At 36.3% G+C, this 23,066-nt stretch overlaps 3 protein-coding genes across 5 annotated transcripts in view; 2 read left to right on the top strand and 1 right to left on the bottom strand.

The window, feature by feature from the left end:
- LOC127954012 (centriolar coiled-coil protein of 110 kDa) overlaps nt 1-307 on the top strand; it is a 9,222-nt gene extending 8,915 nt beyond the window's left edge. The window contains exon 13 of one of the 2 annotated variants that reach the window (XM_052553350.1): nt 1-307. This exon is cut by the window's left edge and continues 338 nt beyond it. The gene's annotated coding sequence lies outside the window, so the exon portion shown is untranslated. The other variant, XM_052553351.1, reaches the window with a different exon arrangement.
- Nucleotides 308-319: 12 nt separating this feature from the next.
- On the bottom strand, nt 320-15,368 carry dnaaf5 (dynein axonemal assembly factor 5). Its single transcript, XM_052553349.1, has 13 exons — nt 14,792-15,368; nt 13,771-13,955; nt 13,459-13,583; nt 12,886-13,004; nt 11,861-12,093; nt 10,808-11,038; nt 7,246-7,389; nt 6,912-7,080; nt 6,184-6,331; nt 5,376-5,526; nt 4,959-5,115; nt 3,732-3,923; nt 320-827 (listed from the first exon to the last, which is right to left on the bottom strand). Exons 1-13 carry the CDS (start codon nt 15,321-15,323, stop codon nt 688-690), a joined length of 2,526 nt encoding a protein of 841 aa, XP_052409309.1. The 5' UTR covers nt 15,324-15,368; the 3' UTR covers nt 320-687.
- A 1,205-nt stretch (nt 15,369-16,573) lies between these two features.
- Nucleotides 16,574-23,066, top strand: part of LOC127953934 (cAMP-dependent protein kinase type I-beta regulatory subunit-like) — a 50,769-nt gene continuing 44,276 nt past the window's right edge. The window contains exons 1-4 of one of the 2 annotated variants that reach the window (XM_052553314.1): nt 16,574-16,718; nt 17,240-17,430; nt 21,653-21,823; nt 22,955-23,046. In XM_052553314.1, the coding sequence (XP_052409274.1) occupies nt 17,257-17,430; nt 21,653-21,823; nt 22,955-23,046 (437 nt within the window). In that variant the 5' untranslated portion in view covers nt 16,574-16,718; nt 17,240-17,256. The other variant, XM_052553306.1, reaches the window with a different exon arrangement.

Below are 23,066 nucleotides of genomic sequence, written 5' to 3'. Positions count from 1 at the left end.
AGTTTGCACTGATAAAGAGAAAAGTTAATGTTGTTTTAATGCTAAAAAATTAATATGAAAATGTCAGTAATGTTGACAGAATGTGAAATAATAGAATAATACATGTCTGTGAAGGGTACAGGCATTTCTCCAGAAGTTAATAGATTGTATTTGATCAACTAACACTTGAATGTGTATGTATGTGTGTGTTTTTCAGAATACTTTATTATTTATAACTACAATCATATCAGTTGTCTATGAATCTATTTGCTCTTGCCTTGTATACTTAAGAAGCACTTTATGCATTTGTGGTAAGAAATGTTTAAATGAAACAATTAAATGGGTAATAAACAAGTTTATTTAAATAAAAAATGTGAATTCAGTGTATAAAGATACCAGTTTCAAATAGAAAGGCACATTTCAAACAATTACTTGAAGGAAAATTCATTTTCAAATCCGTAAAACCATCTCAGTGAATGTCTTCATGAACAATATGGTCATATGTGAAGTCATTCAACACAAAACACACAATATTATTTAATATATGTATTTTACAATTATAATATAATAAAACTTTACTGATGACAAGGGAACAACAAACAACAACAACAAAAACTTTAGTTCAGTGAGATTATCCATTCACACATTTTGTGATCTTGTTCTGTTCACATCTGTATAAAGCACAGTAAAGAAACCGTATGGTCTCTGTCATGTGTATTTCTGAGAGGAAGAGTGAATGTGCTGAAGGAGTTTATAGCAGTACTCAGGGCTGCGCTGTTTCTCTGTCACAGCCTCCGTCTGCTGCTGTAAGAGACCTCCGTCAACCTCACTGGCCTCTTTCAGGACCTCTGTGACAGACAAAAAGACAAGGACACGTTCACATTTGCTTATTACATCAAAAGACTAAAGTATAGTTATATAAGTTATATAAGTTATATAAGTATATAAGTATATATATTTTTTTATTTGAATTTATTTTCAAATGTAATTTAGTCCTGTGATCAAAGCTGTATTTTCAGCATCATAACTGCGGTCACATTTCCACAGGAGTCACATGATCCTTCAGAAATCAGTCTAATATGCGGATTTGCTGCTCAAGAAACATTTCTGATTATTATCAACTGTGAAAAGAGTTGTGATGCCAGATATTTTTGTGGAAATAGTCAAATACTTTTGTAACTTTTTTTTCAAGATTCTTTGATGAAAGTTCAAAAGAATAACTTTGATCGTTGTATTTAAAAAAATAATAATTGCATGATCACTAGCACACACACTGTGGTCATAATTTCATTATGAGCGGTCACTTTGATCTCTCTCTCTCTCTCTCTCTCTCTCTGGATCAAAGTGACAATTGATAATTACATTTTCTGACCACAATTAATTGGTCTATTGATATTCTCCCCTTCCACCAACTCTGATAAATATGATTCTTTTGAATGTGATTATTACTCAAATGCAAAAGCATCCATAGTTTTAAAGTTACAAATAATAAAAAAAAGAAAAGAAAACCTTTCAAAGTCAGCTCACCGATTAGAAACAAAGAAAAGCTTATAAAGCTCATGTGAGTTCTTTCAGCAGTCGTGTGTTTGTTGTGGGTATTTGGTTTTATCCTGATTTGTTTGGTCAGGGATTTACTTTTATCCTGTGCTTTATACTTTTATAAGCACTCCAGAAAACAAGGTTTTCTTTGTGTTAAGATACGAGTGAATTTCCTCAGTAACTCAAGCACAGTGCTTGGAATGAGGGATTATGGGATATGGCAAGTGGGGTGTTATAATGGACATTAATCAGATCTGAGGTGTCTTTGAAATACAAGACATGTTTGAAAAAAATAAAATAAATAAAATACAAGATGAGATTAAAAGGAGGAAAACAAGATCAGTGCATCTAAAATTGTATACTGTCTGAGCAGGTGCTACATTTGAATTCAAGCTTACTTGATAACTCTTAAAAAGTATTTTCTATATATTATGAATATGGGTAGTATGAATGAAATTCAGACGTACTACATCTGCTATGTTGTTACTGTCACCCGTGTGTCCACTGAACACGCACTTCAGAATCTCACTTCAAGTAGAGGTCATCCGGGTACTATTCACCTACTGTTTTACGAATACTATTATCTAAGTCAAACTACTCGCCTCACATACTGTTTTGTGCATACTACATAGTACAGAAGTGTGATTTTAGATGCAGCATCTATTTTCTTTTTTTATGATGCCGAATATTGCTGAAAATAAAACCCTTTGGTATAATACAAAATAGGGCTGTCAAGTGATTAAAACTGTATTGTGATTAATTACATTATGTGCCGATAAAAATGTATTGAATTAATCACAAATTAATTGCAATTTGGGATGAGAAATGACCTCCCCCAAAACATCCTTTAAAATCATTATAGTATTAAAAGAGACAATCCTTGAATAGACATTTTAAAAAAGTAGCTTTAGAAAGTTATAAAGTCAGAGTTGCGAGATATAAAGTCGTAATTCTGAGTTTCTTTTCTCGCAATTGCGACTTTACATCTTGCAATTCTGACTTTCTTTTTTTTTCTCAGAAATGCGAGTTATAAAGACGAATTGTGAGATATAAACTCGCAAATTCTGAGAAAAAAAAGTCTGCGAGTTTATATTTAAAAATTCTGATTTTATAAGTTTGTTTATTTTATATTAAGTGGCGGAAACGGCTTCCATTGTGTGTCCCAATTCGTGTACTTAAGCACTATTCTATGCCATGTTGTAGCATAAATAAGTTCATTCACACTGAAAATTCCAAAAGAAAAAGTACCCTATAAATACCTGGCACTTAACCGAAATTTTTTTTTATTTTGGAATGTTAGACACTTCATGCACTCAACTGTCGCAACTTTAAATATGTGCTGGAGAGGGAGGGGCTATCAGACTCAGATTATGAAGGACAAAATAACTTTATATAATTCATAAACTACATGTTTGAGTACGTAGTTCATCATTCAGGGTGCAGCTACTGTCTCACAGAATCAATGTCTCACTTGATTTGTAGCATTGATTGTAACTATTTTCATTTGTGAAATTGACCAAACACAAATAATTTATTGACAATATTCTAAAATGTAACAATAATAAATGATTGTTTTCTCAACCTGTATTTGCAACTGTGCAGATATACACGAAAAAAGCTCTTGCTCGTGTGATATCACTCAACCATAACATATGATATAAACAAACATAATAAATCACATGAAATTCACACGTTAAATCAACAGCCCTAACACAAATGCACTGACTTCACATCAGGATCCTGGTTACCCGGTCAGTGCGTAATTTGTGATATCGACCGGATGACTGTACATTATGGCCTATTTACTATACATACCTTTTCAACCTCATTTTGGGGGTTCAAAGCTTAGTAAGGAGGTATGAAGGGTTTCTGAACAGTACTGGGTGTGCGAGTGCACTAGGACACATTGACACAGGATTATGGGAAGGTGTTGACAGCCCATGACCCTGCTGGAGGCAGGCCAGTAGCAGAGGAGCGTGTGATGGATAGAGTATTAAAATGCAGGATTAATGAGGCTCTTTGAAGTGAAGAACAGGGAGGATCAGAGAAGTGGATCATAGACCATTAACACAGACCTGAATCACTTCCTTATGCAGCAGGAAGAGATTTATCTTAGTGTCGACATGAATATAACTGTCATCAGTCACAATTCAAGTCAAAACATCAGAAGATTACAGCAGAAATGAAATATCGCAATCAAAAAAAGTCCTTACCGAGGACTGAATCCTGGATTTTGGTGTCGGGGTCGTCCATGTAGAGCAGCAGCTGCTGGAACAGGAACTCCAGGTGTGGGCGGCACGACTGCGTGTCATAGTTCTTCCCCACAGATGAAAACCACGTGCTCAGAGACTTCAGCGCTTCGACACGGACGTCTTCACTGCTGTCATCCACACGCTTCAACAGCTCTGAACACACACAGACACACTCATGAAAACATCCCCAGCCTCACACACACTGAATCATGAAAGTGTGCAATAACAACAATTATTAAAATAAATTAAAATTACAATTTATGCATTTAGCAGACGCGTTTATCCAAAGCGACTTACAGTGCATTCAGGCTATCAATTTTTACCTATCATGTGTTCCCGGGGAATCGGACCCTTGAGCTTGATAAAACAATGATCTACAAAATGAGCTACAGGAACACTATTATATACACACAGATTATTATACACACAGACATGCTTTTATATATATATATATATATATATATATATATATATATATATATATATATATATATATATATATACATATACATATACATATATATATACATATACATATATATATATATATATATATATATATATATATATATATATATATATATATATATGATTTTTAATAGGCTCTGTGCACTGTCGCATATTAATAAATGTCTGGATAATTTGTGCAAGACACATAGACCTGTTTTAACCAGGATAGAAACTCTACATATACATATATATGCTGCTTTATTTAACAAGGGTTGTCCTATAACAATTTAAGAAGACTAAATAAAATAAATTAGAATGAAATGAATATCTTGAGAATTTGTTCATTGAGCTGTTAACACACATTCATATGATGTTACTGTGGAAAACAGTGACCATTTTTACACTATTTAACATTGTTAGATGCATTTCAGTCTATCATTTTTAAATAACATCTTTAAATGAGAAATAATAGTGTTATTTCTCCATTCACACAACTGAATAAAAAACAGACCTTAGAGCAGATGTCCTGCTTAATTCGATGCAATGAAAATAGAAGTACAATTTATTCAGCATGTGACCTTTTGACATCTAATGTTCTCAAACCCTGTTTTTGTTTATTGGACTGTCCGATGAGAACTGAACGATCCACACTGCACTTCCAATATCCAAACCTCATTTTCGTCTGTCACATAAAACATGCTGCTCTGAATCAGTCTTTCATTGCTGAGTTGAGTCTACCTGGATAGATCTTGTTGAGTGAGTCGGCGCTGAGCTGTTGTGCTGTGAGTCTCAGCAGTGAGTGAAGAGATCTGCAGGCCAGAAGACGAGCCAGTTTAGAGTCTTCCTCCAGCGCAGAGATCAGCTGTGTAGCGAGAGTCTCCTCCACAGACAGAACCTGAAACAGCATCAAATATATACACTAAATCATCATCCACTTCTTAGTCAAATTACAGAACTTAAAAACAAGATGCTGTTTCTTGCTGTATGCTATATGTGTTCCTGTGGCTCAAGTGGTAGAGCATTGCGTTAGCAGTGCAAGGTTTGGGTTCGATTCCCAGGGAACACATGTTAGGTAAAAAATGTTAGCCTGAATGCACTTGGATAAAAGCGTCTGCTAAATGCATAAATTTAATTTTTATTTTAATTTAATATTACTCGCTCTGCTGGGAAAGCTGCCCCGTGCAGGACAGCTAAGAGGCAGCTGAGAGCAGCGGTCCTGACAGCCGCGGCAGATCGACCCGAACGCCACACCAGATTAGGAAGCAACAAATCCTGCAGGACCATCTCCATGTATTCAGCAAACCCCCTAAAGAGAGAAACGACAGCAAATATGACGGACGAATGTCGTGTGACCTGACCTGCTTTGAAATAACCTTAAATCAGTAGGGCAATTTTTCTGCAGCATATTTGCTCGAAGAAATTCCCCTTGGGAATTTCCAGTGATGTCTTCGATGTCTTCCAGCGACGATAAGAGGTAGAAATGACTCATAACATTTTATTATAAAATGCCTGTGGTGGCTTTCCTTTCACTCTCCTCTTATTCCACTTTGCAAATCAAAGGCCCACATGAAACGGAGGAATTTGAGGTGAACAGTATCATACACCACATGAAAAGAGGGCTACATATCTGAACGGGACTATCCTGACATGTTACTATATTGGGATAATTATGAAGGAAAATATTTAGATCCATATCAGGCATGACAAAAGATCTCCATCTTTGAAATGCATGAATCATTGCAATGCTGCATGTTTATCCATGTATTTAAGCAGTGGTGGGATACTGTAAAATATCAAGTGTTCAAAAGCTCAGCTGTGTAGTAGTTAACCCTTTCCTGGTCTCTCTAACGCTGAAAGCAAGCTTGGTACATGAATATTTCATCAGGAGCATAAACATATTGTGCAATGATACAAACTACACAATAACTCCATGAGGTTCAGGATCTGTATCGGATGAACTGACCCCTGTGAGTCCAGTGTGTTGCAGGCGTCCAGCAGTAGTTTAGACAGCATGGTGAAGATGTGAAGTCTCATCTCAGGGTCTCGACTGGGTTCAAGGCAACTCCTCAACACAGGCAAGAGGGCTGGAAGAAACTCTCCCACCACTGGACCTGAAGGAAGACATATAATAGGAGAAAAAAATAGAGTGAGGATGTGAACTGATTTAAAGTTGTAAATTAAACTATTTTAAATAGATTTACTCTGCACTACTATATGCATTTTGCATTTTATTTGCAAATATAACTTTTTATATTATTACATTATATTTCGAGGAATATTTATTCCACTCATAGTATTTTTTTAATTATTAAAATTTATTGATTTTATAAAAAAAAAAACAATAAAATGACAATAAAGACAATAAAGACATTCACAATGTTACAGAAAATGTATTCTATTCATCAAAGAATCTCTAATAATTTTTTAAATCTCAGTTTCCACAAAAGATGCAGCAACAATGTTTTCAAAATTGATATAATCAGCAATTTTTCTTGTGCAGTGAACATAATATAAAGATTTCTGAAGGATCACGTGACGCTGAAGACTGGAGGATCACAGACACAATTTACATGTTAAAATAAATGAAAACAGAAACATTTTAATTGTAATAATATTTCATAATAAGTTCTTGCACTTCTTTAATGAGTTTGGTTCTTGTTTTGTGTGATGCTTCTCTTTCCACACACTCACCGGACTGCACGGCGATGATCTCCAGCTGTGTTTTCTGAATGGAGTAACTGGTCCAGGTGTGATGGGAGTCAGACAGCCACTGAAGCAGATCTGCCATGTGCTGCCGGTACAACTCACACGCTCCACTGAGACCCTGCGCCTCACACAAACACCTCACACACTCCTCTGCCTGAGAGAGAGAGAGAGAGAATCATCTTCAGGTCATTGATGCACTTGAAGACCCTGCAGTGACTTCATTATAATGAACCCAGATTGGTCGAATCTATTGTGTATAGCAGAATCTGTGTATGGGAAAGCTTCATTTACACCATTCGTGTGTGTGTGTGTGTTTTACCTTGTTGTGCTGTTCCTGCTGCGAGGCGAGACTCTGGACTGACACCAGGACCTTCAGCAGCTGCAGACTGATGACCGCACAGTCCACCTGACACACACACAGCACAGCGTCCACACACACCAACAACTGATCCAGATACAGCGCCTGAGAGACAAAACCAAAACAAACATTTGAAACATTTCACTTCACCACATTTTATTACTATTGTTTAATATTAACTTTGTCATTTACTCCTTTTTGTCCTAATTTTCTGTTATACACACAATCACACACACACACACACACATATATTTATACTGTATTACTCTTGACTATATTTATCATTTACTTGACCTATTTTGTATTACACCAACAAATGACCAGGTTTTCATGCCAATAAAGGACACTACTACACACTTCTAAGCTCTCTGACCTTGTAAAGCAGTCTGAAACTCACTAAAGCTTCTCTTTCCATCAGTCTCTGTTGTTTTCCTGTCCCACTGCATGTTTACCGTCCCTTAAGACCTCTGTGTGTCTCTTTCCATGCAGTGATCACATGTCTAGACCAAGTGGATCCTGACACTGTTTCCTCCGCTCAGCGCGTCTGTCATTAACAGGGCCAGGATGATTAACCTGCAGGTGTTTTCACTGGCCGACAGGAAGTGTGTGTGGGGGACACATTTACTACTACATTTAGCACCGCAAAGAATTACGACTTTCTCGTTTTATTTATGTTCAGGATTAGAATATGATTTATTCATGCAGTTAAATACGTTAAATAATTAAATAAAATAAGATTAAATACAATGTATAAAGACATTATTAGGGTTATGCACAGGTAAAAATAAAATAAAATCATTATTACGTACTGTAAGTTGACGGCTTGGTCTTAGTTTTGAAATCTATATAACCCATAATTATTATAATGAATGAATTACAGATCAAGAAAAGCTTTTTTTCCATTTAACAATGGTAATAAGGGGCTTATTTTTTATGAGCAGATTTCTAGATCGAACTAACTCTGGTAAAACAGAAGCATGTTCTCCAGTTCATGCCTAGGGCTATCAGAGGAGTGACTGACAGGTCTGACAACTGTTTAAACCAGCACTCTCTCTGCCTTTCACATTCGTCTGCCTCTTCTAGGCCATAAATGTGCTCCTGTCTCCACAACGGCTCCTCAGCAGACGGATGTCTCGTCCCAACCCGTCTCCAGCTCTGCCTTTTTCAGGACAGAGGTGAGCAGGCCTCAGCTGTCCGCTACCATATGTCATTTATATATATATATATATATATATATATATATATATATATATATATATATATATATATAATATATATATATATATATATATATATATATATATATATATATATATATATATATATATATATATATATATATATATATATATATATATATATATATATATATATATATATATATATATATATAAATATGAGTTTGCCTTTCTTTAGACAGCTGCAATTTACAATCCTGCTTGCAGTCCCATAGCAACGCCGAAAACGAAACACGGAGAGCTAGTGCTTCTGTTTTCCATGTCCTGAAGGCATCGCAAATCCAATTCATAACACATTACACAAACGCACACCTTGTGTTAAAGACACACGACATCTAGCAAACACTCAAAGGAGGACTGCAAGCATGTTATTTCCATGTCTTGTTCCTACATGGTACTTTTTTCTTGAGATGGTTTTGGAAAACAGACAGCTGAAAGTGTGCTGACAACACGGACATCAAAGAGCAGCGTGACATCAAAGCGTGAGAGTACAGGAGAGATCAGAGCATCTGCCTGAGTTCACTCAACACTGGATCTCACTGTCCAGTCAGAGAAAACACCAAACAACAGAGAGAGATGCATTATTTACTGTGGACATACTCCAATATTCACTCAATACTAAATTCCCCAGTTCACCCAGACCATTTCCTGAAACCTAGAAGTGTTATTTTAGTAGAATTTTTGTAGTAATATGATTTGTATATTGATTTTTGTTTATATACATTTCTATACGTTACTAAACTTTAAGCTATAAATATATACACACACACACACACACACACATATATATATATATATATCTTTTTTTTTTTTGAATATAGATTTTGTAGTGCACGATTCAAACTTACATTTTTATAATTCATGAATGAAAACATTTTGTAACATGTTATTAATGTACCATTTACATGGTAATGCAATGTCTGATTTTAAAATGGGTGTTAAAGGATGAATTTTCAGATTTTAAGTTTTCAGTTGATATGTAATTTCTGATGATTTCTAAAATGTGATAGAGAAAAAGGCAACGAAGAAGTCTTTTTTAAACAAAGGTCAGAACTCCTGTTATAATGTCGATTTTTGAGGGTGCACTCTTGTTATAAATTAATCGATTTCTTTTCTTACATAATTTTTTACAAAAAACATTGGTAAAATATATATGTGGGAGTCTTAGACCTTTACAACGATATATAGTTTGTCAAGATTAGATTAGATTTAATTGTAATATAGTGAAGTAAATGTAGGCGTCCAGTGACAGTTAAAGGGTTAATAAAAAAAACATTATTATTTTTTTAATTTAACAAAACTGAGTATATAAATAAACAAACATTAAATTTTTAAATAAACAAACATTACATTTTTATTACAGTATTTTTGCTAACATATTCACATTCTATCTAATATAAATTCTCTCTCTCTCTCTCTTCATGTCAATTATTAGCTACTTTGATATAAAAACAGGATCATTTGCCATTTCCCTCCATAAAACGGACAAAAACCACCTCCCACTTCCCAGTCAGAGGTCCTGCAACATCTGCGATGGTCTGTGTCTTTATAGTGTGTCACCATCTCACAGACAATGCTTTTGAAGACATGTTATTTAACGGAAAGAAGCCTGAGATGAGATCAAGAGATGAAACACGGAAAGCTGGCCCAAAGTATGGAGGACTGTGGTGGACACCGGGGCAAAATTAGTCATTTTACTTTTAGTGCTTCTAATTACACCACAGAGGAAATTCCTGCAAAGCCCTCAGGGGTGGAGACTTGGCACCGGCGAGATAGCAAACTCAAAAAATAGAGTGTTATTTTTGATATCAAAGCGGGACGAATGTGGGTTGAGAGGAAAGTAGGGCCAGACTCACGGGTCTGGGTGGGATTTTTCCACTCGGCCTGACAGAGATGCATCCTAACACATCTGACATGTATGCAATAAAAGACATTCTTCAGGAAAAGTAGCTTTGAAAGGCTTAAGTGGAAAATTAAAGGAGCCAATAAGCATGCAGATGGTTATTTTTAACAGTGTAGCTTATCTTTTTATAAAACTGGGGCCACAATTTTCACTGGGGTCACTAAGTGACTGTGCTGTAAATCATAGTGGTCATCAGCAGCCAGTGTTATTGGTTGTCTGCATAACTGCACCTCAAACGGGATTAATTCCCATTAAAACAACCAAAATGGGTGAATCTGATTGAAAATACATGAATACTGGTCTTTGCCATCACTGTGTGAACACTCTTTGGACACCGAACACTCGAGAGCAGGGAGAAAGCAGAAAGCTCATCGTCTCTCACCTGTTGGGACCCTTGACAGACTTCAGGGTGTGCAAGTGTGTCTCCAATTTTTCTCAGGTGAGGCTGTAATGCCTCTCTTGAACTCCCTCTTAATATGGCCCCCAGAATGGTGAGAGGAGCCCAGGGAGAAGCAGACGAGCAGGAAGTGAAGTCTTCAACATGAGGCAGGAGCAACTTGAGATAAACCTCTGCACTGACGAACGCTCCCAAGAGCTTTGCTGACTCCAAACACTGTCGAGAGAGAGAAAGGTTCATACATATCGCTTTGAAAATCAAGGAAATCAAAGCTGATAGTAATAGATGTTTGGCACTACATCCTATATTTTTATTTAGCTCCAGACGTGCTTTTTCTAAGCTCTTTCCTGATCTATGCATGTTGCTTCTCTCGCCGGATAAAGACGAGATTATGATGAGATTGCTTTGATTATTAGATGTTGTTGTGTGTTGTTAGTAAATACACACAAAAAACATTAACATGTATGTATATGTGTGTGTGTGTGTATATATATATATATATATATATATATATATATATAGATGTATGCAGGAAAACTCCTTTCTTCCCAAAAAATGTGTTCCTTTCCCCCACTTCCTTCCCTTTGCCCAGCTCACTCAGAATGGTCATTAGCAAAATATAATGTTCCACATGAATGCAAGTGATATCAACTACTATGCATCCTTTACTCTAAGATTTAGATGATTAGATTGAATAAAATAGTATACAAATACAATAAAGAATGATTTGTAGAAAAAAGTGAAAAATATCATTTCATTCTGCATTCTAAACATTCTAAAGAGAATGATTTTTTTATTTATTATAATTTTTTTGATCAAGTTTATACATCTTAAGGTACTCTTATAGTAGGTAGAAAAGATTACAGTGAAATAAAAAACTAAATGTTTTCCTAATAATATTTAACACTTTCATAATCATTTCATTTTTCATGCCTTTATTCATGAACATACACAGCTGCCTTCTATAATTACATCAAAGTCCTGGTCTACTCCATACTGCTTTGGTGAAATGCGGCTCCTGATTGGCTGTCTGGTTACCTGAGCTCTGACGTCAGTCTCGGGGTCTGTGCAGGTGTGGTACAGCACTGTGAGCAGAGACTGCAGGTGTTGTGTGCAGTGATCTTCAGCATGCAGCAGCAGAACCCGCAGCAGCTGGGCCGTCTTCACTCGCGTCTGCACTAACCAGTCACCAATGTCCCGGGCCACAGCAGGAAGCAGCTTCGACAGATTCCTCACCACCAGCTCCCTGCAGCCCAGCCCGGGACGCTCTCCTGTACGACAGAAAGGACAAAGATTGGCTTTATTCCCTAGTTCCCATGTACACTGCATTGTTTTAAACATACTTGTACACTACCTAAATGTTCCGGATCTGTAAAAATGTTTATGTTTTGGAAAGTAGTCTTTTATGCTCATGTTTATTTGATTAAAAAAATACAGTAATATTATGAGACTTTAACTGTTTTCCATTTGAATATATTTTAAAATGTCATTTATTCCCGTGATGCAAAGCTGAATTTTAACGCTTCATTACTCCAGTCTTCAGTTTTACACGATCCTTCAGAAATCATTCTGATATGGCGATTCGCTGCTCAGGAAACACGTCTCATTATTATCAATGCTGAAATCAGTTATGATGCTACAGCATATATTTTGTAAATGAATATTTCTTGATGAATAGAAAGATGAAATAGAAATATTTTGTAATGTCGTGACATCTAGATAACCATACGTCCACATCCAGGTTATCTTTCTGCCCTCTTTCTATTTTCTTCTCAATAAAAGTGGAAAAAAGAAAAAGCTACCATCCGCCACCCCACAAGCTTCTTCCTACTTTCACTTGGAGATGAAATAAACTTCCACTAGATCAGACCTGTGGGGCTTTTATTCTAGGACAAGACAGTTGAGCAGGGGCTACAGGACCTCAAATGTTATTTGAGCGTTTCACCTAATGTTTCTAATATCATGTAGACATATTTAAGATATCTAATGTATATGTACAGTATTTAGTATCCATAAAATGTATTTTTAGGAAAGAGAGACATTGTGTTATTAGTTTGTCGTACCTCCAGATGTGTAGAGGGCAGGAGCAGGCAACCGAAAGTCCATCTTATCCTTCAGATCATCCTCATTTTCCTTCTCCCATTGAGATCCTACTTTTCTCCATAAGTCCTCAGCAAGAGACCTGAATGAATTTATTAGGAATCACAAGATCATACATTTTGTATAAGAAATGGCTAAAGAGAAAAAGGAAATAGACAGCACATATACACTTTTGGGTCAGTAAGTTTTTTTTAAAGAAATTAATTTTTTCATTCAGCAAGCATTCAATTGATCAAAAGTGACAGTAAAGGCATTTATAACGTTGCAAAAGATTTATATTTTAAATCAATGCTGTTCTTTTAAACTTTCTATTCATCAAAGAATTCTGAAAAAACCTTTCAGCTTTGATCACAGAAATAAATTACATTTTAAATATATATTTAACTAGAAAATATATATTTGAAATGGTAATAATATTTCACAACATGACAGTTTTTACTGTATTTAAGGTCAAGTAAATGCAGCCAAACCCAAACTTTTGAAAGACAGTCTACACATCTACATGGAATTGGACTAGTTTCCATGACTGTTTTCACCTGATTTCAGGGATCTCATCGCTGAGGCTGCTCAGAAGCAGCGGGATGAGCTTGTGGAAGTAGGAATATCTGTCCGGCAGCCGGAGAAGCCAATCACCCACGACTACAGTAACAGTTTTCCTCACCTGAACATATTAGCACAACAATACAGCATTAAGACCTGGGGAAAACAACACCAACGTGCTCTGTATAACAGGAAGCATATTTCATATTTAGCAGAAGAATTTCTTGGAAAGATACCAAAGACAAGCCATTTATTAAATAATGCATCAATCAATTATTGATTTTACAGCTAAGCGGCTGCCAGCTCACCCGCGGAGAGTCGTCAAACAATCTCTGAGCCAAGTGGGACAAAACGTCTTCTACGTTCCTGCCTGTGCTGTGCTGAATGACTGCGCCGATGGCCTGTGTGACACAAACTCTCACTTGGGAGTGCTGGTGAGAAATGGTCTGCAGCAGGGGCTCCAGGAGACTCTCAGCCTGCAGGTGGAACTGATCTGGGAAAACAGAGACAGAGATAAATAAAGTTCCCCTGCAGTTTTCCACCAAAAAAAAAAAAAAAAAAAGCTCTAAGATTTAATGTTTAAAAGCAAAGATCATAAATATTAGAAATGCAATTTTACTGTTTTTATATGACATAATAATAATAATAATAACCACTACATTTACACTTAGTATTACATTATTTTACAGCTCAACTGTGTTATAGTGATATTTATTTACTGAATTGTTTAATTGAATAATAAAAAAATAATGAATGAATTTGTTCTTCCTGTTTTTCAAATAATGCACATACAGTTCAATAACTGTATAGTTACAGTTACTTACACTTACCATCAAAATACTTACAGAGCGTAAATTTTCTCATGATACTTAGTTTTTGCTTTTAGACCCTGACTATATGGATAATATATATATATTCACACACACACACACACACACACACGTGCACAAGAAACAAAGCATCTAAAAAATTATTTAATTATGTAGAAAACAGATTTCTAAATTTGGGAAGATGTTTGGCTCATGTTGTATAAACCATATCACAATCTCAGGTATTATTAGTATTAAAAAATACTCACCAACAATTTTTTACTCTCATTTGAACAAGTATTAATTTTATGTTAATTTTATCATCAGTCTGGCCATGTTACCATGACAACCAACAACCGAAGCCAAAACTTTGCCACTTAACTGTATAATGAATCCAAACGGACATATTACTCGACCTTTATATATATATATATATACACACACACACACACACACACTACACTGTATCTCGACTGTCTTTTGAACCATATGAACAGCTTGAGGGCCACACTTAAGTTACCAGGAATACTCTGTGCAGCACTGATGACGCATCTACAGCTCTCTTTCTTGACTTCAGGGAAGGGATCAGTGATGGTTCTCCGCAGGATCTTGATCATGTCCTCCAGGAAGGGGGCCAGCTGTCTGCCGCACAGCTCCAGCAGCAGAGACAGCGTCTCCATCAGAGCCAGCCTGAGCTCCTCCGCCGGTTCCAGGGTCTCCTGTCCCCCGAGCCTCTGCACCAGCGCCGGCATCAGGTAGGGCAGAGCGTCTTCTGGTCTGGGGACAGCTCTGATGAAGCCCGTGAGGATCTGGATCGCCGTGTCTCTGCACGTCTCCGCAGGATCTGACAGACATTTCAGCAGCGCCTTCAGTAAACCGTCGAAGAGCTCCTGCAGCGCGCCGCTGGACAAGCGCTGCTCGACGGTCTCTCTCTTCACCGCTTCTAGAGCTCGTCTTCTCGCGCTTTTGTTGTCCTCGTTTAAACAGTTCAAATGGCGAGCCAGAGATTTTAAAACATCCGCTGCTGCTCGCTCTTCACTGGCGGCCGCCATTGCTGCTTCACGTGTGTTGTACTGTTGTTGTTGCCTGTTGTCATGGCGATTGTTGCCACTACGACTGTAGATTGCGACAGCTCAGATTGATTTACGGTCGATGTTCATTCTAAACATTTTCAACTTTATTTTACTTTGAGTCCGTGAAAAGAGTAAGTAACGAGTAGGTTCAATGCTATTAAATACAGAATTAACATACAGAAAACATACAACCTTTTTCTAAAGGAATAATAATAATCAAATGTGTGCGCCCACATTCTTACAGTATCATGCACACACACACATGCACACACACACACACACACACACACAGAGAGAGAGAGAGAGAGAGAGAGAGAGAGAGATTATATATATATTCTTTCAATTTCAGCATTTATATTATTTATTATGTACATATATTATTATTTTTGTTATGTACTTTTATATAACTTAATAAACATGTGTTTGTATATATTTCAAAACCATTATTATTTCAAATAATAGATGGGTTGATGGATGGATGGATGGACGGACGGACGGACGGACAGACAGATAGATGATAGATGGTTGGATGGATCAATGGATGGATGGACGGACAGACAGATAGATAGATGATAGATGGATGGTTGGATGGATGGATGGATGGATGGATGGATGGACGGATAGATAGATAGATAGACAGATGATTGATGGATGGATGGATGGTTGGATGGACAGACGGACAAATAGATAGGTGATGGATGGATGGTTGGATGCACGGACGGACATATAATCAGATAGACAGATGATGGATGGATATACTGACAAAGCTATAAAAGATGAAGCACATTAGAATGATTTCTAATGAAATGGTGGTGGATGTCACATATAGTTTTTTTTCTTTAAATAAGTAGCTATTCATTAGTTTTAACAAACCACGAAACTAATTTTGCCTCCATGCAATTTGAATAATCACATGAATAATGTAAGAAAAATCTGCTTTTTATTTCCTAATCATGCATTTTTTATGTTCCATAGCTGCTCATTGGAAGAAAAACTAAATCGATATAAGCACAGTCACCTCTGCATATAAATGTGTTCAGTCACCAAATATCAGTGTTAGCAGAGTCTGTTATCTCCAGCGCGTGAAAGCATGCGCGCTATTCTGCGTGACGCACAGACCTGCAATGACGCGGATTGGCTGCAGCACCCTATCATGAAATAAATAAATGATTCTAAAATGAAAATATCAGTCTCAACCCTTCAACATCCTACGTAACAGTTATATGATTTTTTTAAAAATCTTTTAAATTACGTACTTTATTGAAGAGTAGCCTTCTAATGTCAGCGTCCAATCGGGTGGCGGATTGACGTCACACAGCAGGACCAAACAAGCAGCATCCCGGAGCGCGAGCCTTGCATCTCCGCCTCATAACGGTAAGACAACTAAACACCAAAACGCTGTGACACATGCCACGTTTTTTTGCTTGATATACCCACAGAAGCGGTGTTCAAGATAATAAATGGCTAAATCTAAATTATTCACCGCATAGATTTGTATTTAGAAACGAATAAGCGGCGATAAAATCGTAAACAGGTGATCTCTGAGTGATGCTCGACACACCGACGCTCTGTTTTTCACGCACGACTGAATGCGGTATCTGTTTCGTGAACGCATAGGTTGAAATTGCAGATTAAAGCTTCAGTTGCCGGTGTTTTTTGGATGGTTGATGGGAATTAATGGCTGAAGTGAAATGTAAACGTGTAAATGGCCTGTGTCATAGTCATAATGTCAATCTGCATCTAGGCACTGTGTTTGTGTATTTGTATTGACAGTGCATGCATATTGTGGATTTCATTAGTAAATCGGCAGGCAAGCTTATAAAGACACACAGACTTAAAGAAAGAATATCTCTCTTCATCCCCCCCCCCCCCACATTCGCTCTTTTCTCCTGCAGCAGTGATAGAAGATAAGATGGCCACCTCCTCCTCCAATCTGGAAGAAGATGAAAGTCTGAAAGGCTGCGAGGTTTTCGTGCAGAAACACAACATACAGCAGATCCTCAAAGAGTGCATCGTCAACCTGTGTATCGCCAAGCCCGAGCGGCCTATGAAGTTCCTGCGGGAACACTTTGAGAAGCTGGAGAAGGTGCGTTACTCTTCACTGTATTTGCTCTGCTGGTGGCTGTGTTTGTAGAAGTTGTACATTTGCATCGGAGAGGGTGATGGTTAGGGATCTGGGATGTCGTTTCATTTCCATGGAGCTGGAGAAACGGAGACTGAGAGTTATTGAGATCATTGCTGTCCCATTTGACCTAGCACTTAACCTCAGGATGCTCCGGGGGGATTGTTTCTGTAATTTATGTATCGTACATTGCTTTGGAGAAGAATTTGGCTGAATGCACTGTGATACAGTGTTAATAAACGTCTTCTCCTTCTTTCAAACATTCACGATCATTAACTGTCTTTGTACTAGTGCTCACAGTGAGGTTGATGTTCTTTTTGTGTCTTAATTATTGACAAGTGCAGCACAATAGATAGACAGAACTAATTGCAGGTTTTGGATCGAGGAATCATTGGTTTCCATAGAGCTCCTTTGATCGGTTTCTTGTGCAGTTGCAGATTGTGTGAAATGAGTAGACGCTACGCCTATGTACTATATCAGGATCTGTGAAAAATCTATATAAAGTTTGTTTGCAAGTTTTAAAATGGATTTTGGATTTAGTAGGGCTTTACCGAAACCAAGCATGCAACTCATTATATTAATTTAGAATGTACATTTATTCTCAACCTTTTTGAATCTGAGGCCCCAGACTTTCCATAACAATATTCAAAGGTTTAATGATAATGATTTTTAAAAATGGTTTACTCACAATTTCTACCTGATTTAATACTTAAGAGCTTATCATAAATACAAAAATGTATATGGCATTCTAAGGATATAAAAAAAAAAGAATATTTTTGTGCCTTTTCCAGGTCTACAAATTACACTTTTAAAATGAATTCAAATTAAAATAAATGTAATCAGTTATGTTTTGATTATTTATTAAGACAATACCTGTTAAAATCTTGCATACTTAGTAGTGTGGGCTAAGGCAAGTATTACTGTTAGGATATTATTTATATATAACCAATCATATAAATAAAAAATAACAGTTGCACAGATGTAGAATATGAATAATAGATTGGCCAAACATGCACTACTGCTCAAGAAGTATTTAGAACATCTTTGTCCTATTCCACTGATTTTGTATTTACACAATACCTGTTGAAATATAAGCTAATTGGTAGTGTTAGCTGAGGCAAGTATTACTTTTATGATACCTCAAATCATGTTATTTTTATTTGAATTTTTGATGAGAGGTGTGTAAAAAATAAGAAAACACACTGAGCCCAGACGGTAGTGTACTTTATGTAAGAGGATCTTTAATGAGCTTGAGTTGTTCAGTACTACGTATAATCAGCGTTCCCGTTCCCTCTCAGCTGACAATTAGGAGGCATGCTGGGGTTTTTTGATGTTGTTGCCTAATCTCGGACTCTGTGTTCTGATCTTATGAAAGTCACAGCAGTCATTTGTTTAGCTGGAGGTGCCAGTAACTGCAGCAACTGAACATCTTCTTTGATCATGTGCTCCAGGAACAACAGGCTTTTTCATACGGACAGACGCTTTGGGCTCGGGCTTTTGTTAGGAATGCGTTTCTGCTGAGCTACTATTGGTTTAGGTGGAGCATCAAACAGCTGAAGGGATTGTGCATTCATAAGACGCAGCACAAGATGACGTCTGTCCCTGTCTTCTCCTCGTGATGATAGCGTGTGTTTTCCGCGTTATTTAGTATCATCGTGGATTGAGCTGCTGGGTGAAGGATGTTTACTGACCCACTTGCGTTTCAGTTATAGATGGGGTTTAATTGCTCACACATTCTCTCTGTCTGGCACCTTCTGTTCATGTAGAAAGATGGAAATGCACGGGTTGCTAAAGGATATACACCCTTAACACTGTGTTTGTCCTCTTTTCTGAATGTTGTGTCTGTAAAAACTGTGCCGGATTAAAATCTTTATGTAGGGCACAAGGCAACACGAGGAGAATTATTTAACGAGAAATAGAAATTATTAGTATTAGTAGGGATGAAAGATTTGCATGTCAGCTAGACCAATATTTGGCCGATTTGAGATTAGCATCAGGTAATAACGTGTCCTCTTGCTTATGTACCAGTTGCATACTAATGCCAGTATATGGAGGTTAGCCACAAATATGGCCTGTTTTAGCCCAAAGATTTTTTATTTATTTAGCAAGGGCACATTAAATTGATCAAAAGCAACGGAGACATTTATAATTTTACAAAAGATTTATATTTTGAAATAAATGCTTCCGTCTTTTTTTTATTCATCAATGAATCCTGAAAAAAAAAATTATGGTTTCCACAAAAAAATAAAATAAAATAAAGCAGCACAATTGTTTTCGACATTAATTATAAATGCTTCTTGAGCAGCAAATCATCAGCAAATCAATGATGCTGAAAATTCAGCTTTGATCACAGGAATAAATAACATTTTACAATATATTTAAATAGAAAGCAGTTATTTTGATTTTAATCCATATTTGTGGATTATTAATATTTCTTTTTGTGCAGGGAGATTAAATTGAGAAATGTTTCTTTCATTAGAAATGATTCAGTCGAACTGATTCACAATGAATTTGTTTAGTTTAGAAGTTTAATATTGGGGGCATTATTGTTGATGAATAATTACATATCTTAATAAAGATAACAACTGTCATTCAGATATGATGATAAATCAGTATCTTTTGCAGATATGTGTGACTGTCCAACATTTTTGGTCATTTAAATTCAAACTTAATTTGATAAAAGTGTGTATGATTACAACCTCATATTTCCATTGTTTGTATAGACACTAGTCTAATTGTGTGTGTGTATGTGCTCTCAAAGTATGCTTTAGTGTATGTGCATCGATGCATTGGTGAGTGAAATGATCTTAATGGGCATATTGTCTCATATGTTTTCTGATTTAACAGATTTCAGAGTTCATTTGGACTCCAATTTCAGTGTTATTTCATGGAAAGGCCTGTTGATGGCTGTCTAAAGCTTTGGAGAGAGAGCATTTGTGTGTGTGTGTGTGTGTGTGTGGCATGTGCCCAGCTGTTCCTTTGCATCTGCCTGCCTTCACTTTGGTATTTGCGTCTTGGGATGTTTTAGAAGGAGACCATTTTACAAACACTTTATCTTTTAAATGCTGTAAAAGTTTTAATTGTGAAATTAGACTGATATCAGATTTATAGGGGGCAGAATACTATAGAGCAGAGGTGGCCAACATTTTTACCATTAAGGACCTTAATGAGAACTGTGGGTTGAAAATAACTGGCACATAATATCAAAATATATTAGATGTGAAATGTAATACAAAAACAAACAAATAAATAAAATACAAATATTATTAATTTATAGTCTCTTCATTTTTATGAAAAAATAAAATGATAAAACAAACAAACAAAAAAGTTTATACAAAAAGGATATATTGGAAACGGTGAATGGATGGTTTATAACTTTAATATACAGTATGTAGGATAAAAAATGTTTGACACACAAAAATGTTACTTTTCTGCAGATAAAATCAGTTAATAGACATTCAGCATTACAGTATAATTTTGTCTAAATTTGCCTAAACTGTTACAGCACATTAAAAATATTATAACAGTCTTCACATTAACCCACTATAATGAATATCACACAATATTGCACATAGTATAGTGATATAATGATATTTCTGTCAATATCAGCTCTCTCTCTGTTTGATTGAGAGATATCAGTTCATTTATTTCCTTAAAGCCCCCATCATAAGTTTATTTTTCGCATTCATTTTCACAATAAATGACTAGATAAAGACTAAAACATTTGGTTGTTCTATATATACAGTATACATAATGTATGTGTCATATGTAATGTGTTTTTCTGTTTTTCACCACATATAATATAAAGTAATAGTATAGTACAGTATGACTCTGTGTAGAGCCTACAGTCTCTGGCTAGCACACACACACACACACACACACACATGGTTTGTGCTGTGGCATGCAGCTTTATTGTTCTTCCCTCTTTCACTGTCTCTCTCTCTGAAATCTCAGTGCTGTTGTTTCTGCTTTCTGTGCTCACAGTAGGTTTCAGTCTTTTAGATTTTATGATCTGTAATAGTGATTTGTAATGGTAGCTTCACCCTCTTAGCGTCCACTGTTTTCCCACTGCACAGATTTTTGGGTGTCCTGTGCGATGGGAATGAAAATCCAGATGGTCACAACCCTCTCAATGTTTTCAGATGGTTGTTTAATCATACGTGGCATTCACTTCCTCTCTCCACAGGAAGAATGCAAGCAGATCATGGCCCGTCAGAAGTCCAACTCTCAGTCCGACTCTCACGATGATGAAGTGTCTCCTCCTCCTCCAAACCCGGTGGTGAAGGCTCGGCGCCGGAGAGGTGGGGTCAGCGCCGAGGTCTACACAGAGGAGGATGCCGTCAGCTATGTCAGAAAGGTTTGTGTGGATTATATAGCTGTTGTGGTTCTGAATAAAACTGCAGTTACATTTGCATTATTTACAAGTACGCTATTTAGGGCGTTTTGGATTTGTCTCCGTCGCCCCGTCAGTAATAGGCCAGATTCACTGCTCTTCAGTATACACATTCACATCACATTTGACTTCCTTAATATTGAAACAGAATATTGAGCAGAAAGTAACACAGGACTGGATTTTATTCAGTAATTTAGTAATGAAAGTTGTTTGCATTTTATGTAAACAAGGATGAATGTTATTTTAGTATTATGCACAATTATATTGTTATTAATATTTTTAATTCGCATTTTGTTATATTTAGTATACTTTTATATATTTTATTTTTTTCATTTTCATTTTTTTAAAACTTATTTTAGTTGTAAGTAATTTTGCTATGTGCTTTTGCCATTCTTTTATATTCTTATTTAGCTTTGATTTATTTTTAATTCAGTTTTAGTGAGTTTAGTACTTCGGTTTAAACCTAAGTATTTAAATTATTGAAAAGGCATGTTTTTTTTTTTTTACATTTAAATGTTTCATCTACCCCCCCCCCCCCCATTTATTTAAATGAATGAAAAATATTTTGATCTGTTATAATGTTAGGTAACAATAATGGACTGATAGTTCATGAATTAGTGGTGATTGATGAGGCACACTTGATCATTCTCTCAACAGACCCAAAACTTTAAGCATTAAACACTGGTTCATAATACACCCTGCACCATTTGTGCTATGAATGTGAAAGATTCCTCAAATCATAATCTCATTGAGGATTGTTATTAATTCTCTAAGGCAATACAAATTATGATAAAACTGGTGAAAGGGAGACCAGAATATCATAGAAAATTTTATGAAAACTTGGACGAGTAAGGAAGCACCTACTGTAGCAGCACCTTATCAACTGCTTAGTAATCAGCATGAAAAGTGATTCAGATCACATTAGCAACTAGCAATATCCTCAACACTCTAGGATCTTCATGGCAGCACATTTTTCACAACACAACGCTCACTATTCATTGAGGAAACATGAAGAAATTTCAAAAAGCTAGGAAAAACAAAATAATTTCTTTGTTTTATGAGTGACCGTCTACTTGTTGTTTTCTTTGGTTTTAGGTCATTCCAAAGGACTACAAGACAATGACCGCCCTGGCCAAAGCCATCTCTAAGAACGTGCTGTTTGCCCACCTGGACGACAATGAGAGAAGGTAAATGCACGTCATCCGAG

Source organism: Carassius gibelio, chromosome A3 (genome assembly GCF_023724105.1).
Source record: "Carassius gibelio isolate Cgi1373 ecotype wild population from Czech Republic chromosome A3, carGib1.2-hapl.c, whole genome shotgun sequence".
NCBI classification, from domain to species: Eukaryota; Metazoa; Chordata; class Actinopteri; order Cypriniformes; family Cyprinidae; genus Carassius; species Carassius gibelio.
This window is presented reverse-complemented; position numbering and strand designations above follow the sequence as displayed.

Bases quoted from the DNA above. Each gene is read 5' to 3' on its own strand.
- dnaaf5 (XM_052553349.1), bottom strand. From the start codon at position 15,323: ATGGCGGCCGCCAGTGAAGAGCGAGCAGCAGCGGATGTTTTAAAATCT. The intron at 6,332-6,911 runs GTGAGTGTGTGG...GTCTTCCTTCAG, and splicing joins GATCATCGCCGTGCAGTCCG to GTCCAGTGGTGGGAGAGTTT. The intron at 3,924-4,958 runs GTAGACTCAACT...GTGTGTGTTCAG, and splicing joins ACTCAACAAGATCTATCCAG to AGCTGTTGAAGCGTGTGGAT.